Source organism: Schistocerca nitens, chromosome 1 (genome assembly GCF_023898315.1).
Source record: "Schistocerca nitens isolate TAMUIC-IGC-003100 chromosome 1, iqSchNite1.1, whole genome shotgun sequence".
Classification (NCBI taxonomy): Eukaryota; Metazoa; Arthropoda; class Insecta; order Orthoptera; family Acrididae; genus Schistocerca; species Schistocerca nitens.
Window position 1 is genome coordinate 444443018 of NC_064614.1, and position 20674 is coordinate 444463691.

Here is a 20674-nt window from a genome sequence, read left to right on the forward strand (position 1 = left end):
ATTTTCGTCTCCCTTCACTACCTGAATAATTTCTTTTATCTCGTCATACATTTCATCAATTTCTTCATCATCTGCAGAGCTAGTTGGCATATAAACTTGTACTACTGTAGTAGGCATGGGCTTTGTGTCTATCTTGGCCACAATAATGCGTTCACTATGCTGATTGTAGTAGCTAACCCGCACTCCTATTTTTTTATTCGTTATTAAACCTACTCCTGCATTACCCCTATTTGATTTTGTATTTATAACCCTGTATTCACCTGACCAAAAGTATTGTTCCTCCTGCCACCGAACTTCACTAATTCCCACTATATCTAACTTTAACCTATTCATTTCCCTTTTTAAATTTTCTAACCTACCTGCACGATTAAGGGATCTGATATTCCACACTCCGATCCGTAGAATGCCAGTTTTCTTTCTCCTGATAACGACGTCCTCTTGAGTAGTCCCCGCCCGGAGATCCGAATGGGGGACTATTTTACCTCCGGAATATTTTACCCAAGAGGACACCATCATCATTTAATCATACAGTAAAGCTGCATGTCCTCGGGAAAAATTACGGCTGTAGTTTCCCCTTGCTTTCAGCCGTTCGCAGTACCAGCAAAGCAAGGCCGTTTTTGTTAATGTTACAAGGCCAGATCTGTCAATCATCCAGACTGTTGCCCCTGCAACTACTGAAAAGGCTGCTGCCCCTCTTCAGGAACCACATGTTTGTCTGGCCTCTCAACAGATACCCCTCCATTGTGGTTGCACCTACGGTACGGCCATCTGTATCGCTGAGGCACGCAAGCCTCCCCACCAACGGCAAGGTCCATGGTTCATGGAGGGGGAACAAGAGGGTATAAATATAAAACGTAATGGACAACAAATACAGCAAGTGGACTCTAAAAATCGTTGGTGTGTACATCAGTAACAAAATTAATTGGCCCTGTCATTTCCTAGATCTGTCAAAAAGACTTCATTCCACAAATTTTGCCATATTCATAATTACTTCATCTACGCACTATGATGATGCCAGAGCTGCATACTTAAGATGTTTCTGTACCTTGTTGTCTTGCAACATAACTTTTGGAGTAATCGGCTCTTGCCAGAAAAAAAGTTCTTGTTACTCAGAAGAGAGTTTAAACATTATGAGTGGTGTTGATCCAAGATAGCCTTGCAGGAATCTGTTCTGGAAAGTATAGGAGTTTAGAATGACATCTACTTTTCTACTTTTTATGCTTCATTAACAAAAACATTGGCTTTTCAAAACCTTGTTGCTCGTTGTGGCCACAGTGTCGGTCACAGTACAGAGGTCAAAACAATGCTTTTACAGTAATAAGACAAATCTTACCTTTGTGCAGAAAGGTATAAATTACTCATGCATTCAAGAACAAGATGATGTATCAATTTTTAAAATTCATTCTACTCATTTAGGTTTTTTTAGCATAAATGAGTGTATATTTGTGTAGTTTAATTGTAGAACTTGAATGTCCTATACTGTGAACATAAATATAAATTATTTTTTGCTGTAAAATATATCATATTGATTTACAGATATCAAGCTATTAGTACTCTGAACATCTCATAGTGTATATGTAAAAATTATTGTTGTGTTTGTTGTACTATGAACCTTACTTATTTTCATGTATTATGATGGATCATTAGGTGATATGATCATTAGGTGATATGAATATCAAAAATCCAGCATATTGTACGGTACTGTATCTGTTGTTGCAAATCTTATTAAAAATTCACAGTTCTAAACATTGCAAAAAACATAAATTGTACTGTACCCTAGGAACTGTAATGCTATTGGAATCACTGGAACTCTTAATAAAATAAATTATTATAGATTTTTCAGATGTATATTTTCTTTCTTTTAGAAGGGTTTTGTTACTGTCCTGCGTTTTAGCTGTATGACCATCACACACGTCATATAGTGCTCAGATGAAAGAAAAATTAGGTTCTGTACCATACTAAATGGCAGAGAGACTGTTATCAAAAGGAGGAAGACAGTTTCCATAAACAGTAACAGTGCTGTAATTATTCTTATTAATGAATTTTATCTTGCAGGGCAGAGATGGAAGAGATAAAGAAAGAAATTCTGTCACTGTCCGAGAAGTATTCGATCAAATGTGTTGAGTCAGCAGCACTAGAAGAGCAACTGAGTGTGGCTAACAAGCAGCTTGCTGAAGCACAGCAACACATTCTTCAGCTGGACGCAAGGTACACAGTAGCTTCATATGGTTCTGCTGATGAGATACTGTGTCAGACAGTAGTTACATACTCATAAGCAACTGAATTGGAGACTCATATCTAGTAACTAGTAGCCCCTGTTCCCAATCTGATTATGGTGAAAATCTGTTGTGTCATAAAATCAATGAGACCCAAAGCTGTTCTTTCTACAACCATTCAACCAACACCCACAACTTTTGAATTGTGTCCAAAGCATACATATCTTACTCAGCTACATTCCAGATGTCACACCAATTGCCAACAGAAGCTCTGACATATATCCTATTCACATAGCACACCAGGCCATGCGAGTCACCATGGTGCCAAATGCACTTTCACCCGAACACAGGACCTATACCTAATTAAATTGCTCATGAGTGTAGTTGTTAGTGAATTAAATATAGAATCTACACACCATATTTTTGAAATATTTCCATCTTCTTTTATGTCTTTTGTAGTTCTTAAGAGGGACTTTCTTTTTAAAATTCTTTAGTGTCTTACAGCCCTTGGGCAAATAAGTTCCCAGAAATTTTCAATATAATTTTTATCTCTCTTCATATTCTGTAGTTTTGATTTTTGCCTTTGCTTTTATAAGAGTCCTGTGGAAATATGTCCTGCATTTGCAGTGATAACTCCCACAATATGAAAAGCATTTAAAATGAAATGGGACAAGGTACTTAAAGTATACTTCTGTTATTATTAAAATGATTTTAAGGCTAGTCGTCTGTCATCAGTCAAGATTTTGTTCATAGAAAGTTGTGAATTTTTGCCCGTGAAAGGAAAGGAAAGTGTTGGAAGGATGTTACATGTTTTGTAGACATTGATATTATAATAGCATGTGGATGCTGACTAAAAATTGAACCCTACTCATCCTGATAAGGGTTCCAACATCATAATTTTAGTGCTACCTCAATTAGTTACATATTATTGAGTTCAGAATATATTGAAACTAGAATTTGCAGCTGTATACTGGGAAGCAAACAAAACCAAAAAAGAAGTTACCCAGTAGCTTATGTTCCCCATGAATAGAATATTGATTTTGTTGTTTTTATTATGTGTACATGTATTTTGCATTTAATTTCCAGGAACAAACAACTGAGAGCACATTTAATGTCTGAAGCAAATGAGATTTCATCAGAAGATGCTGCAGAATTGTTGGAGCATCAGGAATCAAGATTGCAAGAAAAATGTGCAGAAATACAGAAACTGCAACAGCAGTTGAATGTTGCACATGCTGTAAGTTTATTTGAGAAACTTTAAATATAAACTTGAGACATTGTAACACTGAACTGTATTAGGTATGGAAGTAGTTTGAAGGCAGTAACCTAGTATCTATGGAAAGGATTTTGTGTAGACAGACATTATGAAGCATGTGTGAAAGGAAATGTTTTTGTGGGTAGTGTCATTTGTAGTACAGTTCCTTTGTGTAGTTATTATTGTAGCACTCACTCCATTTTGTGTGAATATTCCTTTGTATGGTGCTTTGTACAGTGTTTCACAAGCTGCACTTGCATGTTATGGTTTTCAGTTGTTGTTGTTGTTAAAGAGCATATTAACGTTCAGTAAGAGTAAGGTAAGTAAAATTTAACTTTTTAACAAGGATCTTTGTTCGTAAATGGGAAGAAGAGACGTGTAAAGCAGTGAGAAGTGTAGAAAACTGACTGCTTAACAGATGCAAATAAAAGTAAAGTTCCTGTTGTGTTCAGGTGTGTGGAGCTGCAAAGGCTTGTTCAGCAGCTGAGAAAGAATATTCATGTACACAAGAAAAATTTTCTTAGTTAAGTGCATCTAAGGTTGTGTGTCTCCTGTTGTTGTTAATAAAATATGACTCCCACTGAGTATATGGGAACGAGGGGTGGGGGTGGGGGTGGGGGGAGGGGAGAGAGACAGACAGACTGATTTGGCTCCATGTTTGGCATGTTGTTACTGTACAACCTGCAAGGAAGTACTCAGAGATGTTATGGCTCTCACCTCCTCCATTTTTGAGATAATGACGACTAAAATTAATGAGAAACAATTGATTCAAAATTGACTGCATACATAATGTGGCATTACAACCCCTGTTCTGATGTAGACGTATAGCAGAAGTTAAACTTTCAGCTAATCAACCTTGCACTTGGTAAATATTGAATTATAGTTTCTCGTGAATGTGTTCATATTTTTGTTTACCAGGGTGTAAGTCACCACAAAATGTTGAAGTCAGTCAGATAAGTTTCCTGATGAGCAGTTACAAATCTGAACATCAAGAGACACCATCTTGAGCAAAAATAGTTTCAACAGTCTTAGTAAAAATATTAACTTCGTAAAAAAATTGTCAGTGTTGTTAATCATATTAGCACAGCAACATCCATTTTTCGTGAATTAAAACATTCTCATTAGGTAATTCAGTTGAAGAGAGAGGTGGGCCACAATTGCTGGCAGGATGTTCTCCTACACACTGGCTGTGCTTGGTGTGTATCAGTGGTTGGCATATCATTCTGGCAGCAGTGATGAAGGTGCTGTCATTGGCCTACTGCTGCACTCTTCCATAAGACATGAATCACACAGAAACAACCATTTATGTACAAAACTATCATGACAACATTCAAATAAGAAATGAAATTCTGATTCTAATAACTTAGTGGATATCATGACAGTATATTTTGTAAAATGCATGTTTTACCATCAGCTGCTTTTATTTTTTTATTTTTAAGTATTTGGGTTTAAAATAAATGCAGATGATGGTCAGACATGTATTTTATACATACTGTTGATAGTCACCTTCCAAAAATGACAGTATATTACTTACTCACCAAGTACACTGGGGTAGTAAGAATCATTGTATAACTGGTGCTAATTTCTGTTACACCACAATAGATAATTGAAAACTGAACATTTTGCATCATTATATTTGGAGTCCACTTATGCTTATTTTGTGAGAAATTAAGATAAGAAATTGTTATGACTGCTGTTTATGTATGCTTAAGGTAAACTACCTTTGATGAAAGCAGCACTAACCGAGTGACTGGCTGGGAAGTCGAGGACCTGTGTTTGATTCCTATTTGTATTCTGCAATTTTTTTTGTATTTATTTCTCTTCATATCGAAATTGAGGGGGAATAGGAGGCTCCATAAGGTGAATAAATCAATCAGGAATAATAACAAGATGGATAAATAAATTCTTCAAACTACTTGGATTAGCAAAGAATGAAAATTTGGATCATCTATGTATGAAAACAACTCTGAGAAGGACTTTTCCGAATTCATCATGAGGGATCACAAACAACTAGTGGGTTAAATTTTGTTTGTACTGACATATGGGAAAAGTCTACTCATTGCCTGTTAGTCACTGTATAGTTCTGAATTTCAAGGAGTGATGGTTTCCAGCAGTAATGGTATACATGACAATTGAAAGGAATAGTTCTTCATTATGAGTCTGTTGCAAACAATGAGTATATGTGTAGAGAATTTTTATCCTATATCTGCAGAATAAAATACATTTTGTGAAACAATATGGTGGTCTTCTGTTAGTAATAAATCAGCCTTTTGTGTATTTAGTAGTATCAGGTTGTTCACTACAGTTTTCCAGTTGCACAATTTTAATAACTGAGGATGCACAGCCTGAGAGCAGAGCTGAAATAAATATTTGTGAGCCTGTCAAAGAACAAGTATACCTTCTTAACCCTCCGATTCCCAACAATTTTGGTGTGGAGCGGGAGGAAACCTGAAGAATGCATGTATATATCAAACGTATGTCCTCAGTTTCCCAGACAGATGAATTAGTAACTCAGCCAGCACTGCTTTCATTGAAGGGCAATAACCTTACAGATATGTAAATAGCAGTCACAAAAGTTTCCTTCCTCGTTTTCTCTGAAAGTAAGTATTAAAGGATCGTGTAGATGATGATCATGAAATATGCTCAGTTTGCAGTTATCTATTGATCCCATCAGCTTTGAGTCAGTTGTGTGACATGAACTGTAGGGGCAGTATTCTCAAAACCAGGGGGTAGTGAGCCAAAATATCTCAGAGTCCTTTAGTTTTAGATGATGCACAAGTGACCTGCCAAGCATGAGCCAAACTAGTTGGTTGGGTCTTACGCCTTTTCCTTCTGAGAGCTGTTACAGATTTATTGATTAATCAGCAATGACGTAATAAAATAACATGGGGCATTTTCCATTTACAGACATTACATGACATTTGATTATGTTAAAGGTCAGCTCTTAGTATTTGCATGATAAAGTTATGAGCTTCAAGTCTCCGTGTTCTCCCTGAATACAACTCTTAAACACTAATGACGATATCACAGTTTTTTGCAGAGTTTCCAACTTTATCACTATTTAATAGTTTAGTTTAATAAAAAGTCTTCATTACACTCATGTACATAAATGGTTATTCTGGAAGAATGCATTTGTTTTAGACTATGACAATGCACAACAGTTTCAAAGATTTTCTGGGGGGGAGAGGATGTCTTCATCTTGCTAAATACAGAAATTGATGTCAGAGACAATGACTTTTGTAACATTATTCAGAATGTCTTGTCTGAAAATTCCTTTGAGCAGACAGTTAGGAAACCAGACCTCCAAGCAACAGACAATTGTGAACTTTTTGAATCGGTTAGTGTAGACCAGGGTATCAGTGGTCAGAAGGCTGTGATAACGTCTATGATTAAGGGCAGGTTAAGAAAGGTGGGAAATAAATTCTCCTTAGCAAGAGTGCAAGGATACAAATTGCTGAGTGTCTGAATGGTCAACATCAAGTATTAAGTGCTGAGTATAAATGTGTGGGGTACAAATCAAAATTCAAAAGCATCATTCAATTTGCCTTTGACAAGTATGTTCCAAGCCAAGTCTTAAGTGATGGGAAATACTCACTGTTGTTTAATAGCCATGTTAGGAAACTGCAACGTAAACAAAGAGAGCTTCATTCTGAAAAATGAAAGCTAAAAAATGTAAAAATGAGCATAAGGAGAGCAATGAGAGAAGCATCCAGTGTCTTTGAAAGTAAAATTTTGCCAACTGCTATGACTGAAAAATCTAAGAAGTTTTGATCTTAAGTAAAAGGAGTGAGCATATCGATATGAACTATTCAATCACTCAGTGATCATACTGGCACTGAAACAGAAGCTAATAGAGATAGGGCCAAAATACTGAATTCGCTCTTCGAAATTGTTTCACCACGAAAGACAGTTATATAGTCCCTCCTTTAAATCATCTTACAAAAGTCTAAATGACAGTGAGATATCCAGTCAAGGAATTGAAAAGCAATTACAATTACTTAGTAGTGGAAAGGCAACAAGACTAAGTGAGATACCTTTAAAATTGTTTAGAGATGATGCAGAAGAACTTGATTCCCTTGTAACAGCAATTTATTGTATGTTGCTGAGCAACAAAGGGTACCTAGCACTGGAAAAAAGCACACGTCATTCTGATCTTCAGGAAGGTGATTTGACAGCTAACATAATTACAGACCTTACATTGCTGGCAACAGTCTGTTGTAGAAGTATGGAATATGTTTTGTGTTATGACGATTTTTAAAAAAGAAAATATCTGATACAAAAGTGAAATTAGATTCCATAAATAGAGATCTTGTAAAATTCAGTTTGCTTTGTTTCTTCACGAGACTGATACTGCTGCAGAATGGTGCAGGTCTGGCAGTTGACTCCAAACATAAATAAATGTAACATATTGTGCATACATAGGGGAAGAGATCCACTGTTGTACAGCTACAGCATTGACGACAAAAGCCTGGAAAAATATTGGCGAGTAACTATCCGGAGTGACCTTAAATGGAATGACCAATTACAAACAAATAGTAAGAAAAGCAGATTACAGACTGAGACTGGTAGAACAAATATTCAAGAAATGTAATTCACTCACAAAAGAAGAGGCTTACAAAACACTCTTTTAACCAATTCTTGAATATTCCTCATCACTGTGGGACCCTTACAAGTACGGCTAATAGAAGAGATCGAGAAGATCCAACAAAGAACACTGTGCTTTGTCACATGATCGTGGGGACCATGTAGTTGGCACGAGAGCATTATAGAGGAGCTGAACAAACTCCAGTGGTAGACTCAACAAGAGGGGCATTGTGCAACATGAGGAGATTTAGTATTGACAGTCAGAGAGAATACATTCCAGGAAGAGTTGGACAAAACATTCATCCCACATATATCTCACAAAATGACCACAACGAGAAAATTAGAGAAATTATAGCTAATACAGAGGTTTACAGACACTCATTCTTCCCAAATGCCATTCACAGATGGAACAGGGATGGACAATGGTATAAGAAGTACTCTCCACCATACACAGTTAGATGACTTGCTGTGTACTGATGTAGATGTAGAAAATTCTGCTGCTCTTATTCTATTTCCAGTGGTGAAGATGCTGCCTTCATTGTAGATGTTTGTTGTATTATGTCAGGTTACCAGATTCATGCCAGGTTTCCCTGGAATGACCCCACTTCACTCAGTTACTCCTCAGTCTTAAAATTTCTGTTTTTTGCCACTTCTTTGGGTGAGAAGAAATATCAGTTCCATAAATGTATTGCGAATCTGGTCTGTCATTTTGCAAATTCACCATCTACCATCTGAAGAAAAATAGAAACTTCTCAAATTAGCTGTAATCTCCCATATTCTAAATTTCAGTGGAAAATTGTTATTTCTATACTCTTTCATAATCATTTTCACAGGCTGTATGTACTGTTCTCATGAAACTTTTAAGACTTCCCCAAGAAATTATTATGGAAACAGTTTCTGCCATCTTAAGGAAGTTAGCATTTTTGCACTGAAAATTGAAATTCATTTCAATTGTTTATCGTCTCTACGAAACCCAAAATTCGCAGCCTCAACTGAGTATTTTTACTTCATGCTGATAAATAGTTCTGCACCAAGTACAATTGTCATACCTCTCAATAAAAAAAGGGTTTTCTACCACACTTACGCCATCCAAAATGACTGCCAATATTTCCTCTTTTCTTTCTATACATTATTTAGTATGTCTTACCAGACTAAAGCAGACATGTGCTTTTGTATTCCTTGTAACTATGTTCTCAGTATTTTTGCCAGAGAACAATGCTGCTTTGCCCTTTAGTCTACCACAGTCTTTAACAATGCTACTTCATTTCCAGAGAAAATGAGACCCCTCTCACTGGTTCATTTACAGTTTACCTTGTGAAGTGTCTTATTAAAAAAAAATCCTGAAGTATCGTGTAAAGTTCTGGTAGCACTTTTCTTTGGAAATTGGATGCTCATTCCTTCGCAAATGCATCCCAGTTGTATACATGCATATCTAAATTATGTGACATGTTTTGTTGTTAATTTCTACATCTCCTTCTGCCTTCACTCAGTATTTACTTTTACTCTACTGAAACTGAATATTGTGTTGAAATTGGCGACATCTGATAAGTCCTGATTTGTAGTTATTTTAAAAATGGTGTTCGCATTAAATTCCTACAGTGTACCATGAAAAGTTTGGACAACTAATGCAGTACAGTTCTGTGTCATCCAGAAAACAAAGTTTGCATTTGATCTCAAAAACTGCTGCATTGTTTTTCCTAATTTTTTCCTGGGGAAAATGAAGTTACAGGGCAGATAACCAGATACTCACAGAAAGGCAATACGTGCTTGAAATTCAGATTAGACATTCATAGCTTGTTTCACTTTACCAGTATATGGTATGTACTTGCAATATGATGAAACGTTCAATCATCGCATGCCTTGCTGGTAACCCAGTCTACTGTAACATGTGATTGGTGTTATACTAAATTACAGAAACAAGTGTGAAAGCGAGCGTGCAACTGGTGGGATTCGTATACTATCCCTTGCTGAGTATATACCGTTAACATGGCTGATAACTGAGCTTTTTTCAGTCATCTCATTGATTATGATATGCTTTACTGTCCAAGGTTTTTCCATAACAAATCTGCTTATTTCAATGTTGATGTTTAATGTTAATGTTTAATTCCTCTAAAATATAAATGCTCAAAGTAGCCATGGGGCCTGTGGTGGTGGTGGTGGTGGTGGTGGTGGTGGTGGCAGCTTCGTGTGTTTTTCTTAAAGATAATTTTTATTGTGGTACAGAAGGCATTCTGTTAGAAAGTTCTTTGCGTCAGTGAACCTCTAATATTTCAGTAACAAACATGGTGTTCACTATTTGAACATGGAATATATGTCACAGAATATATCCAGATTGCATTGTGTAGTTGAGAATGTGACAGTGGTAACAACCAGTAAAATTTTTTTGTTCTGTAATTGTACTAGTACTGAAAATACTCACGAATAGTTAGAAATTTTATGTAACTGTCTTTTTATTTAATACGGATTGAATTTCTCCTGACTAAATGTGCTAGCACAAATATTTGTAGACTTTGCCTAACTGTAGTTACATGACTTGTATAATGTTTTTGCTTGATTATAAGACAGATGAAATGTGATGAAGACTTTTAAGCTCAGATGTCTAATTTTGTCAAAGTTAAACAGTGGAAATTCCAGACTGGAATAATGACAGTATTATGGACAGGACAGATTGGTAGTCACCATGTAGAAAAGATGTTGAGTTACAGACAGGCACACTAAAAAGACTTTAAACTTCTGAGCTTTTGACCAAAAGGCCTTCTTCTAAAGTAGGCAACATACACACATTCACTCATGCACATCTCACACACACTACCACTGTCTCTGGTCAGTCTGGCCTCTTTGGCCAGAGCTAGAGGTTTTTTTTTTTTTTTTGTGTGTGTGTGTGTGTGTGTGTGTGTGTGTGTGTGTGTGTCATGCTTGCATGAATGTGTGTGTGTGTGTGTTGTCTGCTTTAGAAGAAGGCCTTTTGGTGAAAAGCTCACATGTGTAGCAGTATTTTAGGTGCCTGTCTGTGACTCAACATCTCTTCTATGCAGTGAGTAGTAATTTATCCTTTTCATAATATTGTCATTTTGTTGTTTGTAGAAGTAAACTGTAAACTGGATATTACTGTGAGTCTGTTGTCTAGGGTCAGCTACACACAGAGAAAAGTGACTGTTTTGCTTGTTTGCTTTAAGTGTGTGTTTGCTAGTTCATATCTGTACTTCAGTATTATCACTGAATTTTCACCATTGATGCCCTCCCGGTACCATCCATTTTCAGACATACTTTTCCATAATCATTTGGGACACTTTCTTAGAGAAAGCAGTGAACGGAACAGTAAACTACTTTCATTATAATCAATCAAAATATCACATTTGGGTTAGTTTCTTTGTTTCTCATTGTTGGTAGATCTTTTTCGGCAGGGCTGAATTGTCTCGGGTGTTTTATCAGTAGTGCCATATATTCTGATCTCTCAACATACCTTTCTTTGAGCTTTTGATTTTTAATATTTTCCTCTGATCATGTTCATAAAAGGCATCAGATATGATATGTAACCAGTTACAGCTCCATTTTGAAGTTGGAAGATGACAATTCAGAATTGAATATAGGCAGCTTAGTCACCAACGACATATTAAGTACTGCCAAATAAGACAGTAACTCTGCCTGTAATTTCTCCTAAGACTTGGCTTAATTGCAGTCCTCATTCTTTCATCCCCTTGAAATCTAACATCTACATGAAATACCTTGGGAGTCCTCACCAAAAGTTTTTAGATAATTTTTAAGAAAGATTAGAACAGCATCTATTGGTCAAGTTCAGTTGTTGTGCTTGTGTCACAATGTGTTGCTTGTGTGTGTTAAACTAACAGCATGGGGAGGAGCTGAGTGCCCTGTGCTCACGCTTACGTGATGAGTGCGGTGGTTGCCATGGTGATGGGGCTGTGCTGACAGCTCTGTGGAATAGACTGCAACAGTTGGCAACTGCATGGCCACCACATGAGAAAGGTATGCATTTCTAACCTGTTAAGAAGCTATAACTCCTAAAACTACATCTCTCTCTGCAAATCTTGGTACAGTGCATGTCAGAGAAGGCTGATGTGCCCACTGCTGTTCAAAAGGTATGCATTTGTACACAACAGAGTTGACATTTATTTGTTATTTGTGTGTTTGTGTTTTTGTTTACAGTATGATCTATTTTGGTTTGGTGAAGTCTTGTAAATTGTGTACCTGTTGTGAAAGCTTTAGTTCATACAGTTTTCAAATCTGATTTATTATGTTTTTTTATTTTTTATTTTTTTGTTGTAGAGAAATATAGTCTAGCTTTCACTGTTAGAGCATTAAACATAGTGCTAGTAAAAATGTAAATCGAAACTTCAGTTCGTTATTGTTGTGTGTTAAATTATTATTATTTCATATGGCTAATAGAATACAGCAGTAAGTAAGTAGTAACACAAAAAACGTATAAAAACAATGAATGGTCAATGTTACAGGCAACAAACAATTATTAGATCTAAAAAAGCAAGTAAAACACAAAATACACAAAAATACATAGAAATTATAGTATCTAGTAATAGGTTTTTCAGAAGGAGAAGAGTAGACCAGACTCGTGGTTGTATGTCCAAGTCCCTCAGCCAGCCAGAAGCATCTCCCTCCAGGAGGTGCAGCTCCTGCATTGTGCCAGGGAATCTCCTCGTAGGGCAGTCCATTGCGATATGATGTAAAGTTTGTGGATTCCCACAGTCGCAGTTGGGTGAGTCAGTCTGTCCCCATTTGTGCTTCCAGTAATTACATCTACCATAGCCTGTTCGGATACGATTTAAAGTTGTCCAAGATTTTCTGGGAAGACCGAAGCCCTCGGGCCGTACGGTTGGGTCTGAGACTAAGTTAAGGTGATCAGGGTTAGACATATCCCATTCCCGACGCCAGGCTTCGTCGATATCATAATTGTCCTCAATCAGCTGTTGCCCTAATCTCCTTGATGGCTTACGGGACTTGAGCCTGTGGCTGGGATTCTTGCAGTTTTCGTGTAAGGGTAGGTCACGGTTGTTAGCGCACTTTTGCCATTCCCTTTTCAGTGCAGATCTTCGCCTTAGATGGTGGGGCTATGTTAGCCAGTACCGGGCGTCAGTTTAATAGTGCCTGAGATGAGCCTCATGGTGTCGTTTAGCTGGGTGTCCACCGTTGCTGTATGAGTGCTGTTTAGCCAGACCGCAGCGCAGTATTCAGCCATCGAATACACTAGTGCAAGAGCAGATGTTCTGAGAACTGTGGTGCTTGCTCCCCAGCTACTTCCAGTGAGTTTGTGTAGGACATTATTTCTGGTTTTGATTTTTGCTGCGCATTTGTATAAGTGCTCCTTGTACGTCAGAGATCGGTCCAATGCAATTCCCAGATACTTTGGGAGGGGACTGTAGTTAAGCAGCTGGCCTCTGAACTCTACGTGGGGTGCATAGTTTGCCTATCTGTTGTTGAGGTGGAAACAGGAGACTTGGGTTTTAGAAGTATTAGGTCTGAGCCTCCATGTTTCAAAATATTCATCCATTTTGATAAGGTCTTCCTCAATGATTCTTTCGGAATTGTGGAAGTCTTGATGTTGATATATGAGAGCAATATCATCTGCATAGATAAACTTCTTAGAGGATGTCTCTGGTAGGTCTGATGTATATATATTAAAAAGTAATGGAGGTAGCACGGATCCTTGGGGCAGGCCATCATTTAACCTATATTTCTTGCTTATCTCTCCATCTAGGTGTACTTCAAAAAATCTATTTGAAAGCATATTGTTGATTAGGGTAGCCGTTTTCTTGCAAGGAATAATGCGTTGGAGTTTAAGAATCATTGCCTCCCTCCACACTGTGTCATTTGCTGACGATAGATCTATGAACACGGCGACTGTCTTTTTCTTCCTTTGAAATCCACTCTCAATATGTGTGGTAAGAGATAATACTTGATCACAGCAGCTCCGACCGGGTCTAAATCTGGCTTGTTCAATAGGAATGAAATTCTCAGCAATGGGTTTTATTCTGTTGAGAATAAGTCTCTCCAATAGTTTGTAGCATACTTAGAAGAGCTATAGGTCTATAGTCCTCTGGGAGCTTTCCATCTTTGCCAGGCTTAAGAATGGCGACGATCTTGGTTTGTTTGAATAGTGGTGGTAGTGTTTCCGATCGTTGGATGTCATTGTAAAACTGAGTTAGCCACAGTAGAGCTCGAGGTCCTAGGTGCCGTAAGAACTCGGGGTGGACCTCATCTAAACCAGCCGCTTTACCCATTTTCATTTCTTTCAGTGCTTCTGTGATCTCTAGGATGGTAAAGGTTTTTGAGAAATTGTCGGGTGTGGATTGTCAGAGCTTGGTTCTCAGTTCTTTCTTTACTTTCATAGTCTTATCCTTGTTGCTGCATGGTGTTTTTCTCGTAAGGTTAACTATTCTGTTTGCTACCTCTTTGGGGTGTATGTTGCCACCTAGGTTTTTACGAAGGCACCAGGCTTTCTTGCTGGAGTGCTTGAAGTCCATATTTTTCATGAGAGTGTGCCACTTTTCTCGTCTTGCTGAGTCCAGGCATTGGAGAAGCTCGTCCGCAATTTCAGGATCGTTGTTTTGCGAATATGCATTATATAGGTCTATGCATTCTTCGCTCCAGCCGGGAATATAAGTTTTCCTGTAGCCTCTGGGAATGTGTTTTTTGGCAATGGCTAGGAGTAATCCCACAAAGCGGTTGTAGTTCTTCGATGCGGGTGGGATCCATTGGATGTTGTGGTCCATTTCGGCGGTAAAGGCTTCCCAGTTGGCTTTGCCAAAATTCCATCGAGGTTTAGGTGTAGATCTCACTATTGGAATCTGTATACCGACATGTTGCAGGACGGGCCTGTGCTGGCAACGAGGAAAATCAGGCAAGATCTGTTTATTGCAGCGTAATGGTAGCTTTTTGGCGTCTATGGAAACAAAGCACAGATCGGGGTTGTAGTCTCTCTTCCATCTAGCCGAGTGGAAAGTCCCTTTATCCTTTAGATCATGGATCAAGAAGACGTCTTCTATGTCCGCCCATTTCATTACTTCCTCCCCATCCTCATTGGTGTTGTTATATCCCCACTGGGTACTGTGGCTGTTGAAATCGCCTATTATCACTGTAGGATGTTGTATGTTGGAAATAGCAGAGTCATTCCATGACTGAGTTGGGGGTTTGTAGAGGTTGATGACTTCAATATCAGCAATTTTTGTTCTTATGACGTAGGCGCTTGGGTCAGTGTGTGTTTTTATATCGTGGACCTGGTCAGTGTTGTTTTTAAAGTAGGTGGCAGTGCCATAGTTAGCGTGGTAAGTTGCTGCAGCAAGGGAATAGCCTGGAAGTTTGCATCTATTTTTCAACTGCTTTTCGTCGGCGCAATGTGTTTCCTGGAGCAAGACGGCATCCACTGAATGGTTGTCCAGGACTTTAATTAGGTAGTCAGATTTAGCTCTACTCATTCCTTCTACGTTGAGTTGTAGGATTTTAAGGACATCTCCAATGTCCTTGGTCAACGGGTTCTGAGAGGAACCGTTGTTTCGGGTATTCGCGTTCATGTCTGTGCTGATTCTGTAAAGCTGGGAAATCCTCACAGGTCCAGCAGCCAGATTTGTAGACTATTTAGCCATGATAAAAAAATCACGTTGCCCAGGGTGCACCACGGGGAGGCTAGTCTACATTGCACCCCGTGTGTTAAATGAAACATTGGAAAAGCTATAAGAAAGTAATATCCTTGTGGTGGATTCCTCCCCTTTTAAATGTCTTTTAATATACACTCCTGGAAATTGAAATAAGAACACCGTGAATTCATTGTCCCAGGAAGGGGAAACTTTATTGACACATTCCTGGGGTCAGATACATCACATGATCACACTGACAGAACCACAGGCACATAGACACAGGCAACAGAGCATGCACAATGTCGGCTCTAGTACAGTGTATATCCACCTTTCGCAGCAATGCAGGCTGCTATTCTCCCATGGAGATAATCGTAGAGATGCTGGATGTAGTCCTGTGGAACGGCTTGCCATGCCATTTCCACCTGGCGCCTCAGTTGGACCAGCGTTCGTGCTGGACGTGCAGACCGCGTGAGACAACGCTTCATCCAGTCCCAAACATGCTCAATGGGGGACAGATCCGGAGATCTTGCTGGCCAGGGTAGTTGACTTACACCTTCTAGAGCACGTTGGGTGGCACGGGATACATGCGGACGTGCATTGTCCTGTTGGAACAGCAAGTTCCCTTGCCGGTCTAGGAATGGTAGAACGATGGGTTCGATGACGGTTTGGATGTACCGTGCAGTATTCAGTGTCCCCTCGACGATCACCAGTGGTGTACGGCCAGTGTAGGAGATCGCTCCCCACACCATGATGCCGGGTGTTGGCCCTGTGTGCCTCGGTCGTATTGGCCCTGTGTGCCTCGGTCGTATGCAGTCCTGATTGTGGCGCTCACCTGCACGGCGCCAAACACGCATACGACCATCATTGGCACCAAGGCAGAAGCGACTCTCATCGCTGAAGACGACACGTCTCCATTCGTCCTTCCATTCGCGCCTGTCGCGACACCACTGGAGGCGGGCTGCACGATGTTGGGGCGTGAGCGGAAGACGGCCTAACGGTGTGCGGGACCGTAGCCCAGCTTCATGGAGACGGTTGCGAATGGTCCTCGCCGATACCCCAGGAGCAACAGTGTCCCTAATTTGCTGGGAAGTGGCGGTGCGGTCCCCTACGGCACTGCGTAGGATCCTACGGTCTTGGCGTGCATCCGTGCGTCGCTGCGGTCCGGTCCCAGGTCGACGGGCACGTGCACCTTCCGCCGACCACTGGCGACAACATCGATGTACTGTGGAGACCTCACGCCCCATGTGTTGAGCAATTCGGCGGTATGTCCACCCGGCCTCCCGCATGCCCACTATATGCCCTCGCTCAAAGTCCGTCAACTGCACATACGGTTCACGTCCACGCTGTCGCGGCATGCTACCAGTGTTACGACTGCGATGGAGCTCCGTATGCCACGGCAAACTGGCTGACACTGACGGCGGCGGTGCACAAATGCTGCGCAGCTAGCGCCATTCGACGGCCAACACCACGGTTCCTGGTGTGTCCGCTGTGCCGTGCGTGTGATCATTGCTTGTACAGCCCTCTCGCAGTGTCCGGAGCAAGTATGGTGGGTCTGACACACCGGTGTCAATGTGTTCTTTCTTCCATTTCCAGGAGTGTATTATGTTCTGATTCTCAAAGTTTGTAAGTAAACAGAAGTACAAGATTTATTTCACCAGAATCATCTACAAAGTCAGAAATGGTATAAATATAAATTAGGTTAAAGGATACCACACACTCAAAAGCAGAAGCATTGAGTTGTCGATAGGCATGTATAAAGGAAAGAAAACTTGCTAGCTTTCAGAGTTATTGTGCCTCTGCCCTTACATTGTGCTGAGTGGAGTAACAGTGCTAATGCTTTGTTTCTCAGCAGGTGGACTGGCTTTGGGTGAGGTCGTGTTGGGTGGGATGGGAAGACAGACAGGGTGGCAGGAGGCAGGGAGAGGGACATGGGGTAGGTGGCTAGTGGCTTGGAGGAAGTCAGTCATTTTGCTGACTAGGAATGTGGGAAGCAGGGTTGACAGGTACATGGGCTAGGCATGTAATGCACAATTGTAGGTGACGGTTGGGAGTGGAGCACATTGAAGGTGGTGATGTGATGTGAATTGGGAGGTGATGACAGAATGGAGAGAGGGGAAACGGTTGGGTGGAGGGTGTGAGGAAAGTGGGTTACCCAAGATTGAAGTCTGGATAGTTACAGGTGCGGAGGATGTGTTGTATGGATAACCCCCATTGCATAGTTCAGAGAAGCTGGTGACGAGGGAAGGAACCAGATGCTACAGGTTGTGAAGTAGCCATTTGAATATGATTAAGTTGTGCTCAGCTGCATGTTGTGCCACTGGATGGTCAACTTTGTTCATCGAAACAGTGTGGCAGTGACCATTCATCCTGGTGGATAGCTGGTTGACATAAAAAGCTGTGCAGTGTTTCCAGGAGAGTTGGTATGTGACATGCTGGCTTTCACAGGTTGCATGTCCTCTGATGGGGGTAGGATAAGCCTGTCACAGAACTGGATTAGGAGATGCTGGGTGTATGTATTGAGTGGGTCTTGCACCCTGGTCTGCCTCAAGGATATGATACCTATGGCAAGGCGTTGGGAGTGGGAATGCCATAGGGATGGACTAGGACGTTGTGTAGGTTGGGTGGATAATGGAGAACCACTTTAGGAGTGGTGGGAAAGATCTTGCATAGAATGTATTTCATTGCAGGGCAGGATGAGTGATAATCAAAGCCCTGGCAAATGATGTGGTTCAGTTATTCCAGTCCAGCATGATATTGGGTTCAATCCTTTGTAGCTGATGGGTGGTATGTGAGGACTAGGTTTTGGGAATGGGAAGGGGTATTGCCTGTCTGTGAAGGCCTTGTTGAGGCCTTCAGCATACTGGGCAAAGCATTTCTCGTCACTGCAGATACATCATGCACAAGCGGCAAGGCTGAATGGGAGGGAGTTTTTGTTGTGGAAAGAATAGCAGCTGTTGAAATGTAGGTATGATAGATGGTTAGTGGGTTTAATGTGGTCAGAGATGTGGATGGAACCATCAGAAAGGTGGAGATGGACATCCAGGAAGGTGCCATGTTTGGTAAAGGAGGACCAGGTGAAGCGAGTAGGAGAGCAGGTTGTGAAGGAATGTGGATAGGGTGTCTTGGTCTGAAGTCAGATCTCAGCAGTGAACCCAAAACAGGCTATGGGTTGAGAGTTTTGGGAGGCTAGAAAGGTATCCTCTAGATGGCTTCTGCCAACTCTATGACCCCTCCACCTACAAGCTCTGCCAGGGTGATCCCAGCCAGAAGTCTGGAATAACCTCCAATCCCTACTGAAATCCCTAGGCCCTTCCCAGAACCTCTTCCCCAAGGCCATCTCCTTCATCATCTGCCCCCCCCCCCCCCCCCCCCCACACACACACACATCTTTTGCATGCTCCCCAAAATCCACAAACCTAACGGTCCTGGAGAGCCCATTGTAGCTGACTATTTGTGCACCCAATGAAAGAATTTTCACCTTTGTTGACCATTACCTCCAACCAGTTGCCCAAAACCTAGCCTCCTACATCAGAGGTTCCAACACTTCCTCCACCAAATTTCCACCATCCCCAACCCTTTACCTACTGGATTCCTACTAGTCACTGTTCACACCACCCCTTCTATATACCAACATCCCTCATGCCCATGGCTTTGCTGCTATAGAACACTACCTTTGCCAACGTCTTTCAGACTCCAAACCCACCACATCATTTCTTATATACCGTACAGTACATATTCTGACCTACAACTATGTTTCCACAGATGGGGAGACATACAAACAAATCTATAGCACAGCCATTGGTACCCACATCGCACCTTCTAATGCCAACCTCTTTCAAGGCCATCTAGAGGAAACCATCCTAACATCCCAAAACACCCAATCCCCTAAGCTGGTTTAGGTTCATTGTTGATATCTTACTTTGGGTCAGTACACCCTATTCACATTCCTTCACAACCTCAACACCTTATCTCCCACCTGCTTCACCTGGTCCTCCTCTACCCAATACGCCACCTTCCTGGATGTTCATCTCCACTGGTCTGATGGCTCCATTCACAACTCTGTCTCCATTAAACCCACTAATAACCTGGATTTTGACAGCTGCCATCTTTTCCACATAAAAAACTCCTTTCCACACAGCCTTACTATTTGTGGTCAATGTATCTGCTGAGACGAGAAATGCATTGCCCAGTATGCAGCATGCACTTCATTGTTGACAGTTATCTAAATTGGTCAGTGTGTCGACTGTGAATGAAAATGGAGAAAACTGAGTTTCGTGCTGAACAGAATTGGATGACGTTCATGTGGACCCTGAATACCATTTACTTTCAGATAAACGGCTTTAAAAGTAGTCAGACAGGCACTGAAGATGAATTATGCTGTCAACAAGACCTTCACAGATGGGCAATACCCTCCCCCCCCCCCTCCAAAACCTAGTCCACAACAGACAGATTGCCTGTGCCATATCCCCACACACTGCCCATCTTCCAACCACTGCCCAAGAATCAGCTACAAAGGATTGAACCCAATATCATGCTGGACTGGAACAACTGAACCACATCATTGCCAGGGCTTTGATTATCACTCATCCTGCCCTGCAATGAAGTACATTCTATGCAAGATCCTTCTCACCACTCCTAAAGTGGTACACAACATCCTTGTCCATCCCTATGGTGCTCCCACTCCCAACACTTTGGCATAGGTATCATATCCTTGTGGCAGACAGTGCAAGACCCACCCAATACACTCACCCAGCATCTCCTAGTCCAGTTCTGTCACAGGCATATCCTACCCTATCAGAGACTGGGCAACCTGTGAAAACAGCCATGTCATATAACAATACTGCTGCAAACACTGTACAGTTTTTTATGTCAGTATGACTACTAACCAACTGTTCACCAGGACGGATGGCACTGCCAAACTTGCCAAGTACAAAGTTGACCACCCAGTAGCACAGTATGCAGCTCAGCACACAACATGCTTAATTTCAGTGGCTGTTCCCTCTACAACCAGCTTC

At 40.8% G+C, this 20674-nt stretch overlaps 1 protein-coding gene across 4 annotated transcripts in view; it reads left to right on the forward strand.

The window, feature by feature from the left end:
- LOC126251517 (protein outspread) overlaps positions 1 to 20674 on the forward strand; it is a 794443-nt gene that overhangs the window by 764354 nt on the left and 9415 nt on the right. For 2 of the 4 annotated variants that reach the window (XM_049952001.1, XM_049952011.1), the window contains exons 24-26: positions 2056 to 2208; positions 3303 to 3453; positions 11904 to 12039. In XM_049952001.1, coding sequence (XP_049807958.1) covers positions 2056 to 2208; positions 3303 to 3453; positions 11904 to 12039 — 440 coding nt within the window. The remainder of the gene's footprint in view (positions 1 to 2055; positions 2209 to 3302; positions 3454 to 11903; positions 12040 to 20674) is intronic. The other 2 variants (XM_049952029.1, XM_049952020.1) reach the window with 1 other exon arrangement.